The 27,779-nt window shown below is 37.7% G+C and overlaps 1 protein-coding gene across 1 annotated transcript; it reads right to left on the bottom strand.

The window, feature by feature from the left end:
- Window positions 1–3,839: 3,839 nt before the first annotated feature.
- LOC139142958 (organic cation transporter protein-like) lies at window positions 3,840–24,576 on the bottom strand. The gene is made up of 11 exons (XM_070713154.1): window positions 24,140–24,576; window positions 22,151–22,171; window positions 21,082–21,206; window positions 16,559–16,713; window positions 16,142–16,313; window positions 14,989–15,142; window positions 14,407–14,486; window positions 13,118–13,338; window positions 6,437–6,545; window positions 4,933–5,148; window positions 3,840–4,789 (listed from the first exon to the last, which is right to left on the bottom strand). The coding sequence occupies exons 1-11, from the start codon at window positions 24,512–24,514 to the stop codon at window positions 4,672–4,674; spliced, it is 1,746 nt and encodes a 581-aa protein (XP_070569255.1). The 5' UTR covers window positions 24,515–24,576; the 3' UTR covers window positions 3,840–4,671.
- Window positions 24,577–27,779: the final 3,203 nt, after the last annotated feature.

Genomic DNA, 27,779 nt, shown 5'->3' on the forward strand with positions numbered 1-27,779 from the left:
AACCGAATACCGATAATACCTCAAAAATCTTAATTTACATAACATAAATTGGCATAATTTGTGGTCTCCCTAAATCAGAACCAACTCCCCCCCCCCCAAGTTTCCAAGCAGAGGAGGCATTTACTTCCCCCACCCCCATTGTGGGAGGAACCTAGAGAGAGCACTTTGTAATTTGCTCATTCGTTTGTTATGAAAATGTATTAGTATGATTATTACCATATAAATAGATTGCCCAAAAACAAGCCAACCCGCCAAATCCCCTTGTAGAGAGCCCCGTCTATATAATCAAAACACACTAGCGGTACTCGTAGCAATCAAATGGTATATAATCCAATATGGCTATTAACAAAAATTATATCCGGATATGTGTGTAGTGAATATTACATTGACACCATTTGACTGGTTTTATCACAGGGTCATAAGGCATTATTGGTTTATAATGAAAATGTATAAAATTGTTATCAATAAAGTTGTTATGAATATTGTTGGTAAAAATTAATATTTTGGTCATAATGGTCTACTTAAAAAGTGCCCAACTGCACTGGAATCCAGAATGATGGTCAGTAGTTATGATAGCAAATTCAAGCAGTTATTGTACAGAGCCTCAGTAATGTGTATAGCTCGAGCATTGCACAGTAATACACATAATTTTAAATTTATGTTAGTATTTTAGTACTATTTTATTACTATGCAGTCACCGGAAAGAATCCTTATTGTACTGCAGTGACCTATTGGTATCAGTGCCCTTATGAAAATTTTAGCCTTTCCGACGAGATTTTCGGGAGCTCTCCAGAAAAGGATCCCCAGTGGTCCAGGAGCTCTCCAGGACCATCTTTCTGAGAGAGCGTGGCATTGCTAACCAAATTAGGTTTGCTGGATCCCTCCCGGAAAGATTAATGTCGCTCTGCAGGACAGGTTAACTGTCGCTCTACCGGGCAGGTTAGCTGCTGCTCTGCCAGGCAGGCTAGCTACTGCTCTGCCAGGCAGGCTAGCTGCTGCTCTGCCATACAAAAATCAACCTACCTTCTGCACTCTGACTAACATTTACTCCAACAACCTGAAACTTATCACTGCTGCTGAAAATCAGCCATCACCCAGCCATCACCTTACAACTTTACACCACTCTGCTGCCCAGAAAAAAAAGAATGCAAGGGCTAAAAATTTGGTAGGAATAAAATTAATCGTGAATTTCCATTCTCACCGGTGAGAATTTGTTCTCACACTTGATTCTCGCCAAGGAGTGCATTTCTCACCAATCTCCAGTGGAGATTAAAATTTTCTCACCTACAGCGGTGAGAATAAGAACAGATTCTCACCGATTGCGAGAAAGCGTCAGTTTCTCACTCTAGTCACGCACTTTTTCCCTATAGTGACATATGCACGAGCTAACCAAAGAATGTGTATTTTATATGACATAGCCGATTCTTCGAAAATGTGTAAAGCAAGCTTATTCTGATGCTATAAATTTAAAACCAGTTGAATGCCTTGACAACAAAACCATCTTTTATTGCAGGAAAATAATAATAAATAATAAATGTGAATAAATGTATGTCTGTCGCTATTTTTTCGGTTTCAAAAAATATAGTTGAAATCAGTGAACTGAAATATAAGTTTTGGAATACTGTCTCAGATTTATTTTCCTTTGAGTTTTTTATACGAAAAAAAATACTCCCCAAGTGCCACCAAATAACACCATTTTAATCTCTATTTTTCAAAAGCTCCAATGGCAGGAGGGGGGACACCCCCCTCCTGACCTCCCCCCCGCGACTGCTTATGCGGTCTCTTGTGGTGCTTTTGCACCACATCTTCCCCCTCTTGAAAAAAAATCCTACAGAATAACTGCATGTCACCAGAGCACTGGATACAGACCTGTACATCAGCCCCTGCCACAGCAATTGGAACCTCCTTCCGACAAAGACCTATACCACAGGGTTTAATCAGGGTCTGTACAGGGCCTGTCGCAGCAGCAATCCATTTTACTGTATAGATATTTAACTTTCCCAATTTTTTTTTTTTTGGGGGGGGGAGGGGGGGTCACTCAAATTTTCTGTAGCAGAGAGGGGGGGTTACTCAAACACGTCATGTTTGGCAGGGGGGGTTACTCGAAATTTTGGAGTTTCGAAAGCAATTCCTCCGACCCCCCCAGGCCGTAAATAATGACGGCTCCGTAAAGTACAGGCCAGCTTCCCAACTTCCCATGTTTAGGGAGCGTTCAGTTATTATGGCTGGGGATGGGCAGGCAAAATCCAGGGGGGTCACCTCATTTTTGAAAACTGCAAAGGAGGGGGGTCATGTGTTTTTCAAACAGCTCAGAGGGGGGGTCACTTAATTTTCATAAGTATCCGTCCCGTCAAAAAGCAGTTTCAGTGTTCATAAATATTCTGGGAGATAAAAATGATTCGTTGCATGAGTTCATTCTCTGCAGTTATTCACCTGTAATCTGAACAAAAGTATAATTATCTGTCACATGAACATCTTGACTTGACAACTCTGAGGCTTGTCTTATTGTAAATCAAGCTCACTGAACTGAGGGCAATGAACAATTCCTATTACTTACATATTAGAGATATAGCAAGTTTTGTCAGGGAAATTATTTAACAGTTACCTGTACTGAGACTACTAGTACCATGAAAAGTTAAATAATACTTTTAGGTGAAATTCCAATATCATAATTGTTGTCCACATCTGAACTTTTAAATACCCTATTTGAATCAAGTACATTTGTATCAATTATCAAACACCTATAAAAGCACAAATTAATTTAGTTTAGCATTGTAAAAAATTATTCTTAGTTTTTTCATAGACTCCAATGTGTAGTGAATCAACATTTCGGTGAAATTCCAAAATCCAATTTCTTGCACACATATCAACCTTTAACCATCCTAGGCTGACTAAGTACTTTAAAATGAATTATCAAATGTCTCTAAATACACAGATTTTGATAGTTTTGTATGGGAAAAAAATCATTTGTTACCACCCTAATCTAATCTAGTACATTGATATCAATAATCGAGAGTACATAAATACATGGGTTTACCTATTTTTGTATTGGAAAAAAATTATTCATACTTTCCTCATAGACTCCCATGTATAGTGGATAAATTTCAGTGAAATTCCATAATCAGATTTCTTGTACACATAATATGCACATTTAACCATCATATTCTAATCAAGTACAATTATGTTAATTATTGAACGTCTGTATATGCACAAGTATACCAAGTTTTTCATGGGAAAAAAATTATTCACAATTTTATCATTAACTCCCATGTATAGTGGATGAACATTTTTGGTGAAATTCTAAGGTCAAACCTTTTGTCCACATGCCAGTTGTAACAACCCTATTTCATTTAAGTATATTTATGTAAATTATCAAATATCTATAAATGCATAGATACAGTTTTGCATTTAAAAAGTACTACATAGATTTCTCATACATGTATGAGAAAATATATGTATACCATGTATAGTGAATCAACATTATCAACAGCTGATTTTTAATTAAATCCAAATATCAAAATTTTGTACACACATGCTTGCGCAAAAATATTGCGTTCCACCAGTAATTTCTGTCCAACCCCTTTGAGGGGTAATTTCAAAATTATAAGCAAGTCAGAAGGGGAAACCTGAGCTTTCAACACCTTTTGAGTTTGCAAGGAAGGTCTTTTGAAAAAATCTAAGCTCTTTTTTGGGGGGATTCTATCGCTCCATACCCGAGGTGTTTGTGTGTGCAACTTTACTCAAGCAATGTTGGGGGGGGGGGGGGGTCATGAAATTTTTGTCATCTTGAAAGGGGGGGGGGTCATCAATTTTTTGGTACAATGGGTAGGGGGGTTCACTTATTTTGACTGATGCGCAGGAAGAATTTGCCGGCCCACCCTCGGCCATAATAACTGAACGCTCCCTTACTTAGTTTCAGTTCTATGACGAATCTTTATTTCAAATTTCAGTAAAAACCAGTAACTCTTGCTCCCTGTGACTTTATTCCCCAGGAATGAGCAATATATATTATTGCCTGCTAACATCCCGGATGTTCCTATTCAAATCAATGCACTGATTTGGATTCACGTCGAGGCATGTAATAATACAATTTATTTATTATATTTGTATTTTTTAATCATTGGAGTATATTCCCTTAGTTCTCCCATTGATGTTTCCGCCGCTGCTCAAATTTTCACAGAAAATAAGTATCTTATGATTTTCCTGAGATTTATATTTGAAGGCTTTGCTTTATGATCTCAGAGCACGCAACGCCGCCAGAGACCCTACAAATGTTGTTAAAGCTCTGCTTGGTACACAATTTGACACTCTCAGCCACATAATTTCGACTAACTTGTTGAGTGTTTGGTTAAAATCTCTTGTTAGCTGTTGATGCAAAACAAATCAGAACGTCATATACTTAAAATAGTCTTCGTATGGATAAACTAAAGAAAGGATGAAAACTTGATATTCCCTATGGTATCAAGTCATGAAACGTAATACGTATCAGGTACATGTATATCACTTACAAGGGAGAAACACACAAGTACAGGGTACAAGTATAGGGTAACTATATAGCGAGAGATTGACACAATGGTTCTCATGAGTGACGTATTCATTAGGAAGACGATTATGTGACAGTTTTCATGTCAGCCTCGTCTGGTCCATTGCGAGTTACTTCGTTCCGGTTTGCTAAAATGAGTCAGCAAGCTGTTCTTTTGAATCCATCGACGTCATTACGTTGTTGCTAGGCGACACATCATCCAACTCAACATTGACAGTATTTCTTGCACCACTTTTGTCGACGTTTCTGTGTTAAATATATGACGATACGGATTAATGCGACACACTTCCAAACAAAATTTTCTGTTGGAATGAAATCCATTTCAAACGTACGATGGAAATGAAAGCATTACTGTGAAGACTAAGCGTGACTTTTGTGATCTCTCTTACCCCTTTCCAAATGTTTCACCTTCTTCGATAGTCTCTGGCAATGCCTTGTTACGCGTCTCCGGCAGGAAGAGAGCTAGTAAACCAGCCAGAATAGATAAGAATCCAAAAATGATGAAGGGCAATGGTTCCCAGACATATTCACCGAGTAACATTATGTATGGTGAAATGATACCACCTATACGGGCAGACATTGATGAACCTCCCATACCGACATTTCTAGAGAAATGAAGACAAATTACAATAATTAATGCCATACTGTGGAACTTGAAGACGGACAGTATTATTGTGGAAAGGTGTAAAATATTGTGGGTCGAAGAATTATACAAAACCTACAAAACTAGTGATATGTCAAAAGGCAGGGGTGATATTAGTATGTAAGGGGGGTCAGCAGTGAAGGATGCGGGAACATTAGCTGGAATACTTCTTCGTGTCTAGACCCCTTAACCCTGTCACAAATATTTCCCGATAGAATATTTGTCAATTCATAAACGGCACTGTTTAAACTGATTAGATATTTATTTCAGCTCAAATCGTTCCTCCCATATTGTGTATGATCTTTCTCGTTTTCTAAATCGATTTACACAACGTACTTGCGTATTGGTATCTTTGTCATTAGCCTTTGCACAATCAAATTTCCATTTATGTATGTCTGAACTAAAAATGCAATATTTTCACTATCACTCTCTTCTTCTCCGCTGGTATCTCTGGATCGGTACCATTTATCTAGTTCTCGACTATTCATCCTAGCGAGGTTAAATTTTGAGGATAGGTTTGTAAGAGTAACTCATGATGAAGCTTTCCCTTTATTTAGACTCAGCTGAGGTTGTAAATTCTGTAATATGGCTATAATATTTCAGTGTCATACTATTTTACATCAGAGGCTCAGGACAAGATATTCAGCATTATTTCTGAGATTACACCATCGGTACATTCTCAACTATGAAATGCCTTAAATCAATACGACTCTCAAAAGATTAGAAAGAATTTTTTAAAGATGATAGGCCCATGTTATACATATCTTGATCTAAATTAATCAGGAAGTTATATTTGTAGTATGTAGTGTTAATTTTCACAAGTTTCAATTTGAATACAAGCATGTCGTTATTTTAAAAGTTTTCTTTACAGCACTCGCAAAAAGACTGACAAAAGGACAGTTGACTCGCAATTATCATTTGGTCAGTCTTTTTCGATGTACCCGAATCTTATAAAGATAGCATCAGACTTAAGATGATATGTATATTCGTGGACATATTTTTAAAACATGGTATTGAAGTTCTCTACATGTCTCAATTTTCCAATATGCCACTGTAAGGGATCTGTGTTTTTTCCCGAAATCAAGAGAGAATAGCAGTGTAGTTGGCGTACATCTGAATTGCGATCAAAAACTCTACATGGTAATCACCGACTTTCCTCCTCCATTGTACAAAAGAATAGTAGGCAATTTCCTTAACAAAATAACCATGAGAAGTTTAACAAGGTGCATAAAACGTTAACAGTGCCTTACCTAATAGGGGTAGGGAATATTTCAGCGGCATAAAAGTAGATTAAAGCATACGAAGCAGCGATACAAAACTTGCCAGTCATTGCCAGGGTAACCACTAACCACTCCAAAGCTGCAATCAAAGACATGTTATTATGATCTGTGATTAAAGCTACAATTTATCATCAAACCGAGTGTTACGTGCAGAGAAGACGAACAAAAGGGTGAACTCAGCAGTTAACGTTTAAACAAAATTTATTACGAAAATAAAACTAATTGCTAAGTCAGGGATAGAGTACAAGCTTTAAAAGTGTACAGACTACTTATCTCAGCTGGGACGGCAAAGCTCCAGTCTCAGAGTTGTAACAGTCAGTTGGATGAATGAACAGTCCTTGCAGGCTTGAAGCTGCACAAAGTCCACAGTATAAATCCAGCGTTGGCAGTGAAGGTCTTGAAAAGTCTTGAGAATGACTACTGCTGGAGTTTAGTAACACACAAGAGACACGATCCCAAAAGTCTGACTGGAAGCTGAGCACGTCCCTTTTATAAAGGCATATAAGAACAATCTAGAACTTTTATTGACATGCTAATTACTGTTCTAAAATTATCTCCCTTACACAACTAATCAACTTTCCAGAACATTCCAAACATGACTAATTGAATTCAAGGTTGTGAGGTCATCAAGGGCAGTGACCTTGAGAATGTTCTAGACTAATTGAACTCAGGTCATGACGAGTGTGGGGGAAATGACCTACATAACACACCCCCTCTTCAAAAAAAGAAAATTTTTCAAAGAAAATCTTTCTTTTACAAATGTAATCTTGAAAAGGATTTAAGTACTCAAATTTGTTTTACTCTAAAGTAAAATTTCTTGAAAGTGAACAACAATAAACTCTAAATACGAGAGAGACAGTCTGCAATTAAATTGTCTCTGCCTTGATATGTCTAATGTCAAGATTAAACTCCTGTAACATTAAACTCCATCTAAGCAATCTCTGATTTTTGCCTTTAAATTTCTGTAGAAATACAAGAGGGTTGTGATCAATATAAACCACTATTGGCTGATTTGAAGAAGTAACATAAACTTCAAAATGCTGTAAAGCTAATATCAAAGATAAACACTCTTTTTCAATTGTAGAGTAGTTTCTCTGGGATTTGTTAAATTTGCGTGAAAAATAGCAAACAGGATGATCTATACCATGACTATCCTCTTGCAATAAAACAGCACCAGCAGCCGTATCACTAGCATCCACAGCTAATTTGAATGGCAAAGTGAAATCTGGTGCAGACAACACTGGAACACTTTGCAGTATGGCTTTAAGTGTATCAAATGCCTGTTGGCATTGCTCTGACCAAACAAACTTTACTTTCTTTTTAAGTAAGTTAGTCAAAGGCTCAGTAATTGTGGAGAAATTTGGACAGAATTTTCTGTAGTAACCAGCCATACCGAGAAAGCGCATCAGTTGTCGTTTGCAGTTTGGTATGGTTTGGCATCAACAGGTTTTACCTCACCCTGCCCTACAGTATGTCCGAGGTAAGTTACCCTAGCCCAACCAAACTCAGATTTGGGAAGGTTGACAGTCAACATTGCTTTGCTCAGTCTCTCAAAGAACTTCCGCATGAGCTTGATGTGTTCCTCCCAGGTGTCACTATACAGGACGACGTCGTCAACGTAAGCTGCACATCCGTCTAGCCCGGATATGACGTCGTTGATCATCCGTTGGAACGTTGCCGGAGTTCTTCATTCCGAATGGCATCACCTTGTACTGGAACAATCCGTCTGGTGTAACAAAGGCGGATATTTCACGAGCACGATCCGTCAGAGGGACTTGCCAAAATCCCTTCAGTAGGTCAAATTTCGTCACATACTTGGCTTTTCCCACTCGGTCGATGCAGTCATCAATCCTCGGGATTGGGAAAGTGTCTGTCTTTGTTAAAGCGTTGACCTTCCTAAAGTCCGTGCACATACGATAACTGTGGTCTGATTTGGGAACAAGTATGCACGGCGAACTCCAGTTACTTTTACTGGGTTCAATAAAGTCATTGTCCAGCAGGTATTTGACTTCTTCCTGGAGATATTTCGCTTTTGTTGGATTCAGTCTGTATGGATGTTGTTTTACAGGCTTACTGTCCCCAACATCAACGTCGTGATAGATGACGTTTGTCCTCGTTGGAACATCTTGAAACAGGTGTTTATATTCATGGAGCAGTTCTTTCACCTGTTGTTGTTGTTCTGGATGGAGGTGTGCCAACTTTGTAGACTCCAGCTTCTCCAGGATTTCTGAGTTCTGAAGCTTGACCGAGCCCAGCTTTGAGTTTAGAGTATTTTCACTCAAGTCAGTTTCAGTATCACTATCTTCATAATGGTTTGAACTGACTGCACTGACAGGCTGAGTTATAGTAGGATTATCCCTATCCAAATATGGCTTAAGCATATTTATGTGACATAGCTGTTTTTGTTTTCGCCTGTCAGGTGTTATTATGATGTAATTTAAATCACTCAATTTCTTATCAATTAGGTATGGCCCAAAGTAACGAGCATGGAGTGGTTTGCCAGGAATTGGAAGTAGAACAAGAACTTTTTGACCTGGTTCAAACTTCCGTTTTGAGGTGCTTTTATCATATTTGGTTTTCATTGACTGCTGAGATGACTCAAGATTTTCTCTGGCTAATTCACATGCTTTAGAGAGTTTTGTACGAAAATCTGACACATATTGCAAAATATTCAGACAATCATCATCGTCTGATAGGAATTTCTCTTTAACGAGCTTAAGTGGGCCACGGACTGTATGTCCAAATACAAGCTCAAATGGGCTAAAACCAAGAGACTCCTGAATTGACTCTCTAACAGCAAAGAGCAAAAAATGAATTCCTTCATCCCACTGCTTCTCTGTGTCAAAACAGTAGGTCCTAATCATGTTTTTCAAAGTTTGATGAAATCGCTCAAGAGCACCCTGACTTTCTGGATGATAGGCGGATGACCTATACTGTTTAATGCCTAGCTGATCCATTACTTGTTGAAAAATTCCAGACATAAAGTTGGAGCCTTGATCGGACTGGACACATTTAGGGAGGCCAAATAAAGTGAAAAATTTGACTAAAGCTCTCACTATAGTCTTTGTCTTTATATTTCTCAGTGGTATGGCTTCTGGGAACCGAGTTGATGTACACATAATTGTCAACATGTACTCATTTCCTGATCTTGTTTTTGGTAGGGGCCCAACACAGTCTATTAGTATCCTACTAAATGGTTCTTGAAATGCAGGAATTGGCTGTAAGGGGCCTTTGGAATGGTCTGATTTGGCTTTCCTACCATTTGACATGTGTGACAAGTTTTACAGAAATGTGCTACATCCTGCCTGAGATTAGGCCAATAAAAGTGACTGAGAATTTTATGATAAGTTTTCCTGACTCCTAAGTGACCAGCCCAGGGGGTTTCATGGGCCAGGCAGCAATATTTCAGCACGATAGGGCTTTGGAACCACAATTTGATGTTTTATAGCCCAATCGTCATCAACCAAAACGTCTGGAGGTCTCCATTTACGCATGAGAATACCAGATTTTGTGTAATAGGAAACAGAGCTATCTGAAGTTTTACCTTCATCATCTACCCTGTCAAACAAAGACAAAATATCTGGGTCTTTGTGTTGTTCTGCAATGAGATTTGATCTAGAAAATGTCTGACTTTGGTCCGCAGAAGTTTTACTGGAAGTTTCAAATCCACGAGGGATAACGGAATGATCCGTGTCAAACACCTGACTGAGAAAGGTGTCATTTAAGTCAACATCTGTGACATTATTCTTGAGAGTATTTGATTCTCGGAAGTTTTCTTTGACATGGCTCGAGTAATGCACACGAAGGAAATAAATCGGGTATCTCTTGTTCAATTGGCTCTGGATCCTGATCTAAACTAGGATTATCAGTCACAAGTGGATAGTAATGACCTTGTCCCCAGCAAGGTCGTTTCCGAGAAGAAGGTGAATCCCTTCAAAAGGCAAAAAAGGCCTAATACCTAAAGTCACAGGTCCAGAAACAAAGTCCGAAGACAAATAGACATTATGGAGAGGAACAGGAATGTAGTCATTACAATCTACCCCCTTAATAAGAACTTTAGAACCTGAAAATGACTTTTCAGAAAACGGCAGGGTATCTGCCAACAAAAGAGACTGGGAAGCACCGGTATCTCTTAAAATTTTGACAGGGGTAGCGGAAGAAAATCACTAGAAAGTGATATAAAACCATCATGAATAAATGGTTCGAAAATACCCATAATGCTATCTTGAGAAGAATTGACCTTGACCTCATTAATTGGGGATAAGAGGGGTTTAACCTCAGAAAATGTGTTACACACATTATTAGACTCTAATTGAGTTGATGGAGAAATAAAGCCGGTTGGCTTAGATCCTCTTTGACCACTTTGACCTTCACGTTTTCTTTTCAATTTGAAACACTCTGACATTAAATGGCCGTCTTTCTTACAATAATTACAAGAAAGTGTACCAAACTGTTTGTCAGAAGGAGATTGAGACTTGGGATCTGATGATGTGGAGTGTTACTTGAACTCTGTGAACTGTTGTCATTTGATTTCCTACTGTCCTTTGAAAAATTCTTGGATGAAAAGGACGAGTTAAATTTACCTGCATTGTTTCTGTATGAAAAGGACTGGGATGGTTTGCTGAGAAATGAAGATTTGTGGGTCAATGAATAATCATCGGCCAAACGTGCAGCAACCTCCAATGTATCTGCCTTTTGTTCATTGATAAACGTCTTGATGTCACTCCGGATGCACCTTTTAAATTCCTCAATCAAAACAAGTTGTCGTAATTTGTCATAATTCTGACTGACCTTTTCAGAAGAACACCAACGATCAAACAGTTGTTCTTTTGTTCGAGCAAATTCAACACATAAGTTTGATCTTCACCTTCTCACAATCCCTAAATTTCTGACGGTAAGCTTCAGGCACCAACTCATAGCCCTTGAGAATTAATTCCTTCACAGAATCATAATCTGAAGCCTGCTCTACTGACAACTGAATGTAAATTTATCTGGCTTTACCCACCAAAGCACTCTGCAAAAGCATAGACCAGGACTCCTTAGGCCAATTCAGACTCTGAGCAATTTTCTCAAAATGAAGGAAATATTTATCAACATCCTTTTCTTGGAAAGGGGGAACTAACCTGAAATGCTTAGTGATGTCAAACTTGTCTGAAGGGAAGAATTTTCCTGACTGTCCAAGCTCTAAACGTTTTATTTCTACCTGTAATCGCTGTTCTTCTAATCGCAATTCTTTTTCTCTCTGTCTTTCTTCCATTTCTAATCTTTCCTGCCTTTCTTTTTCTTTCATTTGTAATTTTTCCTTTTCTAATTCCAATTTCTTAAGCTCCAAATCTGCCTGTATTTCTAATTCTAATTTTTTGAGTTCGAAGGAGGACTCAGGCTCATAATCTTTTAAGGCAGACTCCTCAAAATGGCCAGAATTAACTAAATGTTTTGCAATCTTGAACTGTATTTCCCGCTTGCGCATAGATCTTTTGACATCTACTTTAAGGAAATTTGCCAGTGCTATGAGGTTGTCTTTTCTGAGGGAATTAAATGTGTCCTGATCAAGGTCATCCATAAATTCGTCTGGCTTGAATTCCGCCATGATTGAATTTCGCTGAGTTCACAGTGTAAAGTATTTTGAAAAGGTAGGCAAAATGTTGTCAAACGGCTCAAAATATTCGTATCCCGGACGAGCCCCCAATTTTGTTACGTGCAGAGAAGACGAACAAAAGGGTGAACTCAGCAGTTAACGTTTAAACAAATTTATTACGAAAATAAAACTAATTGCTAAGTCAGGGATAGAGTACAAGCTTTAAAAGTGTACAGACTACTTATCTCAGCTGGGACGGCAAAGCTCCAGTCTCAGAGTTGTAACAGTCAGTTGGATGAATGAACAGTCCTTGCAGGCTTGAAGCTGCACAAAGTCCACAGTATAAATCCAGCGTTGGCAGTGAAGGTCTTGAAAAGTCTTGAGAATGACTACTGCTGGAGTTTAGTAACACACAAGAGACACGATCCCAAAAGTCTGACTGGAAGCTGAGCACGTCCCTTTTATAAAGGCATATAAGAACAATCTAGAACTTTTATTGACATGCTAATTACTGTTCTAAAATTATCTCCCTTACACAACTAATCAACTTTCCAGAACATTCCAAACATGACTAATTGAATTCAAGGTTGTGAGGTCATCAAGGGCAGTGACCTTGAGAATGTTCTAGACTAATTGAACTCAGGTCATGACGAGTGTGGGGGAAATGACCTATATAACACCGAGATGTTGAGATGTTTTGTCTGCAGGCCATATTACTCTGATGCCAATAGTTGAGGATGTACGACGACAACGACCACGGCATCGAAGACGACGAAGATGATGATGACTACAGTTCGTAGTAGCTGCAGCAGCAGCAGTAGTAGTAGCAGCAGCAGTAGTAGTTGTAGTAGTAGTGTTCTTATTGTTATTATCAAAATCACAAATTAGTATTGTTGTTATTACGATTGTTCACTATTTACGTTGGTATTGAAGCCTGCGGCTGTGCAAATATGGTGATAAACCAATGCATGCGAAACAGGATCTGATTTATGGTAACGATATTACAACATGTGTGAAATTGACTGACTTTCCTGTTGACACCTGTGTTTTCAAGGTTCTGGATATAAACTTACATGGATCACTTTGGAACGGAAGTGATGCAAGCAATGCCAATCCTCCAATCAACATATATACACACAATATTGGACGGCGACCGACAAATTTCAGTAGAATGAGACATGACAGATAAGCTGGCACTTCAACAGCTCCGGATATGAAGAAATTCACGTAATCGTTCTCGCCTAGATTGTCCGTATTGAAGGACAGTCCAAAGTAAACGAGTGAATTTGAAAACCTGTACAATAAAAGAGCGGTGACAAAGTAGGTTAAGTCTACAGTGGACAGTCTACAGTTGACAGTCTACAGTGGACAGTCTACAGTTGACAGTCTACAGTGGGCAGTCTACAGTGGGCAGTCCACAGTGGAATGAAACAGGTCGCTAATACCTTCCACAATAACATACCCTGCAGTTTGAATAATCATATCACGTTCCTTGGAACACAATAGTATCTCACACAGCCAACCAAAATTTGGCAAATATATACTTAGAAATACAATGTAGCTCATGCCATTATTGTCATCGTTTGCTGAAATCTCAAGTACATCTCTAGAAAATCAGAACCAACCTTTAAAAGTCATTCAAAACTTACTTCTGAATCATAATGTTTGACTATGATTAAAAAAAATGACATATCCTCACAAACAGCTAGCGTTATAATTCCTCATAACTATTTCACGTTTTATCGTCGTTGATTTTGTCATACGCATGTTTGTGACAATATCATCGATAAAATATAGACCCACTTTGTGTATTTATTGTTGAAGTACTTTGAGTGAACTTTAAAAATCAAATCCTCTACTGAAGAATAGGGATGCAATTTGTATGATATCAGAACAAATTTACATATGTAATCCCTGCAATCTGACCAGGTACAATGTATTTTTCGTTATGTTTACCATTTTCTATGTCTCATATTGTTAATTTTTATTTGTATTGAAAATTTCACTTCATATGAACCAGAACGACGGAGCAACAACGTCCATACAAATACCTAAGTCAATACACAAAGTGGTGCTCAAGTTTTTTGTCTTCCCTATATACCTGTGGTGGCACTCGCGGGGTGGCTGGGTACCAATGCTTCTTCAATAAAATTTTAAAACACCACTTGCATGTGTATCATGTACCTTACCATGTTTCAAATTAGTATGCTAGTCCTTTCTTGACGGATGCATGAATGGTCTTTTGAAGCGCCGGAGCAAACAACCAAAAAACATTTTCGTGAAAAGATATGCGAGCGATGTACTAGACAAAGGCTTTCCAAACACAAATTCACTTGCAATTATTATAATTTTAAATACATACCAGTTAAAGAATATATTAAGTGTCCTAATCCTGAGAGTTGGTGTCTTGAAGAGGTCTATAAACGATCGCTTCTGGGTTTCCTGTGGTAGGAACAAAAGGAAGAAAATGCATGCAAAGTTAGAGTCTGATACAAAATAAAATAAAAAGCAATGAAACTGTTTCCAATATCTGCTTTACATGACCCTGGTGAGGATATTACATCCATTGTTATTTACATGTAAAGCACAGACCCTCGCTGCAGGGTCTATGTTTAAAGTACCGTACTCGAAACCACAATAGCAGGCCGTAACCATTTAACAAAAATTGAGACGCGTTGAATAGGTCAATGAAGCATACGTAGATATATATTATTACTGGATACATGGGACGCTTTCAAACCAATGAATTTGTGTCATAATGAAACATTTATTACATGCCTCGAATCAAAAGTGATCACCGGAAGAAAGTTATCTTGATTTATTGGCCACATCAAGAACGAAACGTCAGGCTACTGCGTTTGCTTCTGACACCTGACAAGTGAGTTGTACAAAATTTGTATGTGACTTGTATGTGAAGAGAGAAAATGACGAAGTTGTCGTTTACCTCGTCGACGTCTTTGGATTTAGTTTCTTCCTCTTCATCGAATAAATTTTCTGGCAGGGTAGCTTTATTCATCTTAGCTGCTTTTTGTAACAATTTTCGTGCTTTACCGTACTTCCTTTGCTGAACAAGCCAGCGAATGGACTCCGGAAGTAACCTGTAAACAAAGACAAGTTTATGCTTCCATGTTTATCACCATACGTCATCAAAGACAAGAAGACCCGGTCGCACGAGAGGGTTGGTAACTTTCACTTTGTACACTGGTGTATGAAGGCAGCGAGCGAAGGAGAGCTAGCCTTTAGAGCTCCAAGCAGCCTTTTGGCCGACTTACACTGTAGGGAAAAAGCGCGTGACTAGAGCGAGCCACTGACGCTTTCTCGCAATCGGTGAGAATCTGTTCTTATTCTCACCGCTGTCGGTGAGAAAATTTTAATCTCCACTGGAGATTGGTGAGAAATGCACTCCTTGGCGAGAATCAAGTGTGAGAACAAATTCTCACCGGTGAGAATGGAAATTCTCACTAAGTACAGCGAGAATTGAAATTCACTGGCGAGAATCATCAAGACTCGCCGTTCGGAGTCTTTATGATTCTCGCCAATGAACAGCAAGTCTTGATGATTCTCGCCAGTGAATTTCAATTCTCGCTGTACTTAGTGTGAATTTCCATTCTCACCGGTGAGAATTTGTTCTCACACTTGATTCTCGCCAAGGAGTGCATTTCTCACCAATCTCCAGTAGAGATTAAAATTTTCTCACCGACAGCGGTGAGAATAAGAACAGATTCTCACCGATTGCGAGAAAGCGTCAGTTGCTCGCTCTAGTCACGCACTTTTCCCTATAGTGTTAGTAGTGACATGAGTATACTTGGGTCAGAAGTAACAGCAGTACGAATGATCAAATGGATCAGCCAAGCCTAAGTACCATAGTTTAGAAGACAAAGCATTATCACAGCTTCTTAACAGTGGCATGATTATATTTTTACCGCCGTCAATTTTAAGGAACCATTAGTAAACAAAGAAATCATAACGTAACTGTTGATATTACTAAGGAGATACACCGATGCATATTACCTTAACATGGCTTCCACTCGCTTATTTGAAATTATTAAGTTTGTTTCTTTCTCCGCGTTTTGTAAACAGACTCAGCGCAAACTTACCAGATATATGGGAGAAATGGTACCAATATCAAAGCGCTGATCATTTGGACGTATCTCCACTTTGTTTGAAATGCCCATGCAACAACAGCGAGAAGCATATAGCCAATTGCGAAAAATACTTCAATGACGATTCCAGTGAATACTCGCCATGAGGGACCGACTAGCTCTACGCCTGAAAATACAGGATAATACTTACATTGGTATTGTATATGAATGTTGCTGAGGAAAATATATTAGAACAGTTCAGAATGACTTAAAGACGCTGATTTAAACTTTGTGATAACGACTTCAGGAATTTAAAAAAATGTACTGTCCACAGGTTATATCCTTCAAGCAAACACATAATGAACCTTTCGTGTTTTCCAGGTACTGATAGTACTTGCAGTGGCAGTAGTACATAATGAGAATGTGTCTTACCTATCACAAAGCCAACCGAAAAGAGTCCAACTTCGCCAAAACCAAGCAGAAACTGACCAATAGCGAAAACTATGTAGTTTGGAGAAAACGCCGTACCAACGCCCGAAACTAGTGTAAGTACCAATGCACAAATGAAAGTTGGTTTTCTTCCAAATCTGTGGAATAATAATGTTCAGTGTTATAGTGGAATCGATATGAAACAGGGTCGCTTTATTGAACCAGGTTGATGCAATTCAAAATTTGCGAAAACAATAAGCTATTACGTTGATAGATTTTGCACACGTTATTATTATCTGTTCAATTGTTGCATACGTTCTCGGGCTTGAAAGTATGCAATATCGAGTGTTAATGGTTAGTCACGTAGTCTTCATTGATGACCGATAAAAACATCTTAAATTGTTGTACCAAGGCATGGTCCTTAAATATGACCGAATTTCAAGGTAATGGATTAGCTAACAATTAGCATATAGATTGTTGTCACAGTTCGTTAAAATGCAAAGTTGTAATAATCTCATAGTAAGTTGCATATATGTTCAGCTGCTGTACACCGTAAGCTCCATTGGAAAATATTTTCACTAATTTCAGTCAAATTCAGGTAACAAGAAGTTCAAAAAAATTGTGCTAAATCCAGCGAGACTCGAAAATTGATTTTCTCGGGGTTGGGGTGGGATGGGGGGTTGGAACTTGAAAATTCAAGAAAAAGAAACTTTCACCAATTATTATACACAATGCAAAGGTTTTTCACCTATAGCTCATCAAGCATTGAGCTAATAGTACTGATAGCTAGACGAATCAAAAGATGAGTAGTCAGATTTAGATTCACCAACAAGATCATTCGTACATTTCTAGTATCCTATTTATAAAAGTTGCAGAAAAATCGTGAAAACAAAATGTTGCCTCGCGCGTTTTCACCGAAAATCTCCTCTAAATTTCAAGATTGCCCTCTTTATACACTTTTCTTCCCCACGTTCAATTGAATTTGTCACTATCCTCTCAATTAAACATCAAACTTGAAAGCTGTGTATAGTGTACTTAGTTTTGGCGGCAAAGCCATAATGAAAGATCCTGAATGACATGTCATCGGATCTCTACTCCCTTCCTGCTTCACGATATCACGATAAATACTGATGGCCTAATTTATGTAAGTACCAGAAATATCATAGTAGGCATATGTGCACATGATGTGTACACACAAGATGTGAGGAGAGCTCTAATGACATAATTCAGCATATTTCAGAAGACAGAACAACATAAACAACTTGAACAATGAGGGAAAAATTACACGAAATGTTTCAAAATATTAGCAAACTTGCCATTTTTATACATCGATTATCTTGTTCTAAAAGTACAGATTCAATAATGTCACTACGATTTGCCAAACTAAACTAAAAATCTTTCACAATTCGATGCAATAAGTATCGTTTTACATAGAAAATTATTTTGAGTGGTGTTCATTTTCAATCAAAATTCACATAAAATTCCAGCACAACTAGATTTTAATAAAAATGATGACAGTTTTAATAGCAATTATATCATTGTAGCAATAACATCAACAACAAATTATCATAGTCTTCCCATCGTCATTGTCACTGCTTGTTAGTACATGTAATGCAGGTCTGAAAAAAAAGAAAAAAACCACAAACTTCTTTATACATGTGCACATTATTAAAAAACAAAAATGCTTCCAAAACAGGATTAACCCTTTTAGCGCCAAAGTCAATTTTTGTCACCCATAAAAAATATACCCCAGTCAATTTTTTTTCAGATTTTTGCCAAAATTTTGATAAAAATACCGCAATTATACGGTGTCGCTCAAATTTGGTCAGAATCGGTACATACCAGTATGGGTACCAAAGATCAACAATAAGTGTTATTTCTATCTGTTCAGTGCAGGAAAATTATACGTTGATGTTATGACAATTTCTGCACAGTATGTACAACCAAGAAAACAACAAGAAATATTTAAACCAGAAAAGTAAATAAGGTCTGAAACTTTAGGTACTGAAGGTCAACTTTAGCAACATGCATAGCAGAGAATCTTTCAACCATGGATGTACAAAAATAGACATCCATGGTTTCAGCAGATCTGTTAATATGTCACAGTTCATAAACAATGACAGGAAATGACCAATTAGCTGTTTCAGTTACTGCTACCACTCCCAAACATAATAGGTACCCTGCATACAAATAGGTTAAAGGTCAAAATCCTCTTATTCAGATGTGTGGGCTGATTCAGTTCACTGCCACCACTCCTGCACATTTGCAGGATTTCCCTTTTTCTTACCTCATTTGCACATTTTTGACACTGACGTGCTCATTTGAACAAATTCACATCTCAACCCCTACATCTACCCGTACACCAAATACTGAGACGGTAGCTTTGGCGGTATGGGAGCCTTTGTGTGTGACGGACATACATCCGCACATACATACCCACAAATATACAGACATACAGACGCCACCGACTCATCATATAAGCTCTTTTTGGTATTTATATATAAAACCAAATATGAGCTAAAAACTATAGCCAATGAAATGTGATGACCATTTGGTCAAAAAAAGTTACAGAAAAATTCATAAAATTTGTTTAATATTGCACTAAAATTTTGGTGGGAAAAATTACAGCACTCAAAGGGTTAAATCACCTTAATATTAAATACTAATATGTAAACAAAGTTTTCAGTAATGATTTCGACTGTTTGGTAAACATACTACTGGTTTTCTGTTGTCTAAAACACTTTGACCGTACTGACATCGGATCTCCTCCTAGACTGATATTCACGAGACACGTTGACGTGAAATAATAAGAAAATCACTGAACTTTGTAAAGATAAGGCTGTGAGGAAATGTTAACCTCTGAAAGCGAGGCATGCTACGGATAGTTTTCTCCAGCAAATTCAATGCACTGTCGTGAGCAATGTAAATTTTCTGTGGTCGAAATTTTACTGTGTTGGGAAAAATACTGCTTGACAGTGAAAATTGAAATCAGACCTCCATGAAGACTTTCAAATTCCGCTCCATAATGACTCGATCTCAAAATTGCCGGGGAAAATAGACATGAAGATTTGGAGAGCTTTGCTTACCTGATCCGTAGCTTTGCTAGTCTCATGTTTCCCTGAGGCGTACACCAGAACTCCCAAGCTACGATGGAACGCGGCATAAACATGCTTAGCAAAACGGAAAAATGCATATCAATTTAACTTTTCAGTTCTTTCTACTCGGTAACTGCTTAACCTTAAAGGGCTGCCCTTTGTTATCTTTTTAATGAATTTTGTTTGATTTTGAAAGTAGTCTGTGATGTTTGACTTCTTGAAACATGCAATACAATACCTGTAAACTTGCACAACTCTACTTACAGCGAGACAAGATTCAATCAAACATTTTACGGTCTGTACTAAAAATAAAGTTCCGTGCACAACTCTCACCCTGCATGGCTGAATACACACTGTTAGAAAAGTTTGAACCTCATGAAAGCTTCATAATTCGTGGTGCCTTCCATATAAGTATAAGGATGGCAGCTTTTCTTTACATTTTGATGATTATTTCTCGTAGCAAAGTACCAGGAAGTCGGAGAAGGAAATTTCATTTTGTCTTGAGGTCACAAACAAAACCGTCTGTTTGCATTCAGCAAAGTGGTAATTTTAAACACTTTTTCCCATTCTTAGGGTACGAAGTGACCACAGTGCATAAAGTATGTACCGTCGTCACTTTGTACAATGAGTGACTTTATGCAAGTATGCCACGTTTTCGTGCTATCATGAAAAGGTCACAATGGGCGACTTTGTCCCTTTCACAGATGTCACAAATCTGATCTACAGGTTTTCTTGAGAAATCGTGTTCAAGACAGACGGACAGAGAGAGGTACAACGTGAACTCCGTCACGTCAATATGGGAGTAAGTGAGGCAATGACACCACTCAATCAATGTAGAACTATAGTAAATATCTCACTACGGTTTTAGTTTATTTGTACATGCTAACGTACTTTTTCAAGACATCCGATTCAAGAAATTTACTTGAACAGAGAACTTCTATTTCATCCTCCCAGGATACCCTTGAAGAATAAATCCATTTATTTTTATCCGGTCTCAGATCAAGGACACAGAAGAATGAGGTAAAGATGATAATATTAAAAGAAACTTTTCTTCACAGACGATACATATCGGTATAATCTTAAGTAATCTTTCTCCAAAATGTTCCGCTTACAATTCATATATAAATATAGGCAATAGGTCTGAGTATTAATAGCTCAGCAAGTCTCGGAAAAGGGGATGTTTTAGCAGACATTTTATGTGTGTATTATGTTGTGAATTTTTTAGAAATGAGTATTCATAGATACAGAACCTCAACGATAATTGAAGGGGGATGATTGATATTGAATCACAGTATATTGTTTTCTCAATTGTAGTGCACACTGATATTTATCATTCTGTTTGTTTGTATGGAGAGATATGTTATTTAGGTGCATCTCTCAGATGGTAAAGGATGTGGTATGAAATGGAAGATGGCGGTAATGTACTCTTACCTGTCTGAAGCTTGACCGAGTACCAATGAGCCTATCAATTTACCGACCAGGATAATGGACTTAGAAAGCTGTTTTTGCCAGTCTTTATCACACACGAGATCAATTAGAAGAAAATGAAACACTGACTCTTAAAGTGCTTATTGAAGGACCAGGAATGCTAACTGTCGATGATTTTTTTCATATCGTTTATTGTGTACACCAAGGGCAAGTTCTTATACTACTCCAAAAAGAATGTTGAAATACCCAGTTTAGCTTGTCAACATAGCGTCAATCTGTGTAAAATGCACTGTTATTGTTTACATTTGAATTCTACTCCAGACCAGAATTCACTTTATACGTAAACAAGAACAACACAGTTTAAATGTACAGGCTGAGTTGACAAGCTGAACACTATTTCTGTGGATATCAACATATATGCTTTTGGAAGTAGAGCACGAAATTATTGTTGAAATTAAAAGCAAAAAGTTTAAAAATAATCATCAAAAGTTAGCATTACTGGCCCCTTGTTCACACAATCAATTTAATTCAAGATGTACTATTCAAAAAGTGCCAAAGATCGAAGATCACCAATAGATTTAAATGTTCAAATTTTGATTTGTTTAGTTACGTCATCCCATGGAGGTTTTGTTTCACGTAAACTGGCCCGGATCGGCATCTGTTGAAGTAGATCAGGACAGATTAAAATACGTATCACCCCGGCCGGTTCTACACGAACTTTGTTCCTTGCACGCGCGTACCCACAGACTGATCTATCGCGATCGATACCGCATGTTCGACGAAACTTCGAGTCGCTAAAGCTTTAGCTAGTCCCAATAAACGAACTTAGCGCCAGGGCTCTACAGAACCGATGCCATTGCCTGCAAGCAGTGATCCGCCAATCGATTAGCTTAGGGCCCTGTCACACCTTGACGATTTAGCTAGCTAAAGCGCAGCGACGTATCAAAATTTCTCTAATTTCTCGACATGCATGGATATCTATCAGACAATACTTGATACATGAAATAAGACTGTACAACGTGAATTATTGCGTGCTTTATGACTGTTCTGAAGTTCTGTGAGAGAATCGTACCTTGACTGTAACCTTGGCCGTCTATCAAGACAAACAATGCAAGGAAATGTTATGCAACTTATGAAGACTTCATCACGATAGTCAGCCAACATTTTATCAGTCTCAGAGGTGGCATCTATTACGTCAACATTATTTGTGTTGTTTTTTGACTCGGCTGCATGCTTCACATTTTCCCTTTGGCACTCAGGGAGATTATCTGCTGATATGTCACTTCTGCAGTTGTAGAAGTAGATACACTAAGGGACTGGTCAGTTTCTTCGGCCGGGTTGGTTAGGTTTTTTGCGGACGTCAAAAAGTGGCTAACCCCCTATTCCAACTTTCGAAACGGGTGACCCACTGGCACCCAGCCACCACCCAAACACCACCACCACTACCACACCCCCCCCCCCCCGCGCGACAAAGGTAAAACAAACTATGTGATGTATAAACTCAATATGTAGTTTTTGGTATATTTCAACATTCAGTCATTCTGTGTTTTTGTGAAATTGTTGACATGATAATAATAGATAGGTGCAAGATAGGAAAGTTTCAATTTTAAAGTTTGAATATAGTATTTTAAATGAGCTGTAAATGTCTTTCACACTGTCTACGCATAACTAGATGTCCGTAACTGTTGTACATAAATGGATGTCAATTATTAATATCAAAGAGAGAATATCAGTAAATCAAAAATTTCCGTTAGTAATTAGACTGTTGCCAGTCATCCAATTACATCTCCTGAAAAGCCATAGAGAGTTTAGATTTTATCAGTTGTGCACAGTATCTGAGAGGACCTTTTCTTTTAAAGTAGACATCATATAACCACATCTAATAGTGACAAAAAAAAGCCTTTTGTTAACTATCATTTTGCTCATGAAAAAACACCTTTTACTTAAAAACCTTTGAATTGAAAGGAAAAAGTTGCATCAACGAGAACGAAAAATATCTTGTCATTTTTCTCTTTCAAAAATATGTCACTGAATCCATTGATGTGAAATATTAGTGCATGTTGCTCTCCTATACTGAATTCTCAAAGAGAAAACAGAACAGGATCAGCAACTTGCCTTGCTTTTCAGATGAACAGCAGATTTCATAATGATTAGTACACTTTGCAAAACACATTTAATTTGCAAACATCCAGATATCTATGTATAATATATATATATTATATATATATTATATATATAAGAATTAGTCCATACTTTCAGTCCTCAACAATGTGTAACCGTACTCTCTGTGCCCAAGTTCAGAGGTTGCCATAAAGCCATTATGGTGATAACCGGGAGGGCACATTGTATACATTTTGTGTGTGTGTATATATATATATTATATATATATATATATATATATATATATATATATATATATATATATATATATATATATATATATATATATATATATATATTAGCTGCAATAATTGTAGACAAAAGCCCAAGCCGCACGGCCCAGCCCAGGGCTACAATTATCGCAGCTAACAATAGAGCAGACAGGCAAATGAAATCAAGATAAATACAGGGCGTTGTCTTTGATGATTTTAAGCACGTAAAACAAACTAAGCCTTAAAAATAAATTTCAGCTTGCAACTGTCAAAGATCGAAGGTCAAATTCTTCTAGAATTCTTAAATTTAGAAACGATCTATAGACCTGCCCTCAGGCAACTCTGGATGCATCATAAACGGTTAGCGGTATTAATCTTCTCTGTCGTGTAATCCAACATAGACTGTAGCAGCTTACCCTATGACGTAGGCTGTTACGAAAACCATTCACAGTCAGAGCGGATATGACTTGCTGTCTATGCGAAAACAATAATTTACTTCTTGTGTTGTTTTGGTTGGATTAGAGCAACAACGTTATAACAACATTGCATATATTTCTTGAACTTCAAAAGGGTAGATAAAATCTGCCTAGGATCTTTGCTGTCTACAAGATGAGCAGTGTAAACTGACTAATTAAGATACATTTTGTACTCTTATTAATATTATTAAATGTCATTTTATTTCACCTTACCTCTTGCACGACTGTGTTTTCGTAGGTTGTTGTGTCGTAGACCCAACCATTATCACATTCTAACTTTTGTTGTCTTGCTGCAAACCCATCTGGTGTGTATTCCAATCCAGTTACATTGTAACGTTCACACTTTGACCAAACAATCATTCCCTGATCATCAACTTGGTACGGAATGGTAAAGTTCTTAAACGGAGAAGTTTCTTGGTATGTCTGGGTGTCATTGACACGACAGTAGTGGTCGGTCGAGGCACTAAGAAAGCTATTTTGCAAACTGATGTACGCACATGGCATTGCTATTAGACAAATTAACAGATACTGTATCTTTTGGTAGCGACCAAACTCTCCAAGATGTGTCAGGATTTCTTCAAATTTCATGGTTAGATTCGTTGTAGAGTCAAACAAGTATGCAGAGATGTAACGGCAACACCCGATGGAACTCGGTCAGATCACGACTTTAACAGGTGAGTTGATCGAGTGGGTTGGATTCAATGTTTACAAACACAATCTTAGTTGATAAGAAATGATTGGTATCTAAACCTTCGAAATAATGTAATACAATCTGTACCAAGGTTGAATTATCAAGCCCTGGCAAATATTGTCATAATACGTGAAATTTTGTGTGATGATTTTTTACAAATTTTGTTTTTAATGTTAACTACAGCTTATTGTTCTTGCCCGTAAACCTTGTAGAGATAAACAGTATTTAGCTTGTCAACTCAGCCTGTACTCATGTAGACGTCATTGTTGTTGTTGGCAAGACAATTCCTGGTCGGGATGCCAACAATAGCCGCTAGCACTGTGCATTTTAAGCATACAGACGCTGTGCTGACAAGCCAAATAATGTGTGTTTTAACATGCTTTGAAGAGTAGAATTATACCGCAATTGATAAACACAACAAATATATTGGGAGAAAATCATCAAACGTTAGAGCTACCGTTCCTGTAATGATCGTGTGTTCAAGGTCTCGGTGTTACCATTAACATTAACATCTGCATGTTCAGATACTGGCCATTTCAAGACGGATTCTCAAGCTCTGATATTTACATTTTCAACTTATAATTTAAACAAAGCTGAGTGAGAACATTCCGGAACATAAGTAAAATACAATTCAAGTCACTTGCAATGGATGAAACATGAGCTCGAGAGTTTTGACAAAGATCACTTCAAGATGTTTCTCAAAGTACGATTTTGTTAATCTTGACTAGTTTGTGAAAGGAAAAAATCCTGTAAACGCTAAATTGGCAACTCCAGGGTAAATTTAAAGTCTTAATTGAACATAATGAGAAATGAACAAAGTGTATGTAAAGAGTGATGGAAATCAACAAAATCCTCAAATACGAATACAATTCTGGGAAGCATTTCTTATGCAAGGTATTAAAGGCATTTATCATGAATATTAATGTGGTGGATCCCTATTTAAAGGTATACAGTCACCTGTAATCTGAATATGCCCATATATGGTCAAAGGGGCGTTCCTTGGTGTTCAAAATACCCATGTGAGGGCGCTGTTTTAAAAAGCGGCCACCCACTTAAAATCTGGTTGGTTAGATTTTCTCTTTCCATGGTAACTGTGGCAAATTGGAGCAGGTGACAGTATACCTTTAACAAGCTACGTCATATTCAATTCTGAAACACAAGTGGTATAAGAACTGTAACACAAGTGTCTTCACAAAAAAAGAATATTAGCATAAAATTTGCATACGCAAATTTAATTTTAATTTTCTGCACTGTCTACCTTGTGATTCTGTGCTAAAGATGTTTGCTGATGTGCAGGCGGCTCAGAAGGTTATATTCACAATAACTTAGGGAGTCTATTTGTATGATTCAATTATAAAAGTAAAATTCAGCCAACTAATTCCATAACAGCTTCCGAGATGCTGCACATCAGCCCAAAGATGTTACTGCAGCCTTGATGGCTACTACCTTGCACAACACTATTTATTCTCTCTGTTTTAAAATTTGCTGTTATTATGACATACATATACTGAATCTCATTTGCCTTGATATAAGCCTGACCTTGCTGGATTATGGGGCCAAGTTTGCTATCTGTACATGATGAAAAGCTGGTTGTTTACTTGATCTGTACCCCACACCTTCTCGTGAACTCAACATATGGCTACTTAACTTGCATGCAACACTTTTAAGCATAACATGGTGAGTCGGCTGCCCTGGTTACAATTCAAGATATTAGCTAAAAAGTGACCAAAACATATAAGGTCTACCTACTTCGCTTACAGGCAAGCCTTGCCACTTCGATGCCTGGTATGCATGTTTTTTTTACACGCACTAAACGTTTTCATATCATTAGAAGGAAGGAACCTAATGACTGGATTGTTTGTACAGGATAAACAACAGAAAACTGACACCGAAATATATCTGACATGTAAGCCTTGAGACAGATTACTATCACCAGTCTGGGGTGCAAATTAATGTCTTTACGACCAGATTACAAACAATCCAGTCATTAAGTTCCTTCCTGTTAATGATATGAAAACGTTTAAGTGTGTAAAAAACATGCATACCAGGCATCGAAGCGGCAAGGCTTGCCTGTAAGCGTTGTAAGGTACTTAAATACAAAATTTCGAGGCAATCCGACCACCATGCAGTTATTGGGATGTTCACCAAGTTGACACTTTTGCTACATTTGAGATTTGCTACATTTCGAAAGAAACTCTGTACGTTTGTTTAACACTACATCACATGGTCTATCATTGATAGAGCCCAGCCTTACTCAACCAAGACAAAACGCTGCAACCTCTGCATCACGGAGAAATTTCATATTATCAACTCAGACAAGTCAACGCTGCTAAACAAACGTACAGAATTTCTTTCGAAATGTAGACACAGAAGCAAATTCCTTCTCATTAACACTTGAACGCGCCAGAACAACAGCCTCGTTTGCATATACACCTGACCCTATATATAGGTAGCAACAATCCCGCCAACATCACTCCTGATGATTGCCAAACATCTGTATATGCAAATATCAATACAACTTTAACAAAATGCAATCGTGTTATCCTTGAGTACCTAGAAGGCAAACTTGAGAGGTTTTGGATGAGCAGTTTCAGACAAGGTTTTGAAAAATTCAGCAAAAATGACAAAAAATTTTCAAAAATTCAAATAGACAAACTTTACCTCATTAGAGAATCCATGAGGGAATACCTGGCAAGTGACACAACAAATTCGAAACAATCTGACCAGTAGAGAAAGTGATCTTTGATGAAAACCAAACAAATTTGCCCAAAGATTTGCATATGCAAATATCTTATCACATTGACAAACCAAAGTACGGGGTCACCCTAAGTGGTTTGAACATAAAACATGAAAAAAATCTCTGACCATTGATTTCTGAGAAGAACAGTTAGGTTGTCAGAGGACAGAGGACAACAAACAACTGGTGATGGACACCACAATCAACCTACCTACCCCAACTGCTACATGTCTCCAATGGCAGAGCTAAAAAAGATGACCTACAACACAAAAAGATGGGGTTTTTATGTCATTATCTCAGTAAAGCTGCATGAGAAATCTTAATATCAATGTATTTTAAGGCCAGTGGCCGATGTGAAGATAATCAAAAACTAAAATTGTATTTCAAGTACAAAGTAATTCCTCATCATTTCAACAGATCTAAAT

Source organism: Ptychodera flava, chromosome 10 (genome assembly GCF_041260155.1).
Source record: "Ptychodera flava strain L36383 chromosome 10, AS_Pfla_20210202, whole genome shotgun sequence".
Lineage (NCBI taxonomy): Eukaryota > Metazoa > Hemichordata > Enteropneusta > Ptychoderidae > Ptychodera > Ptychodera flava.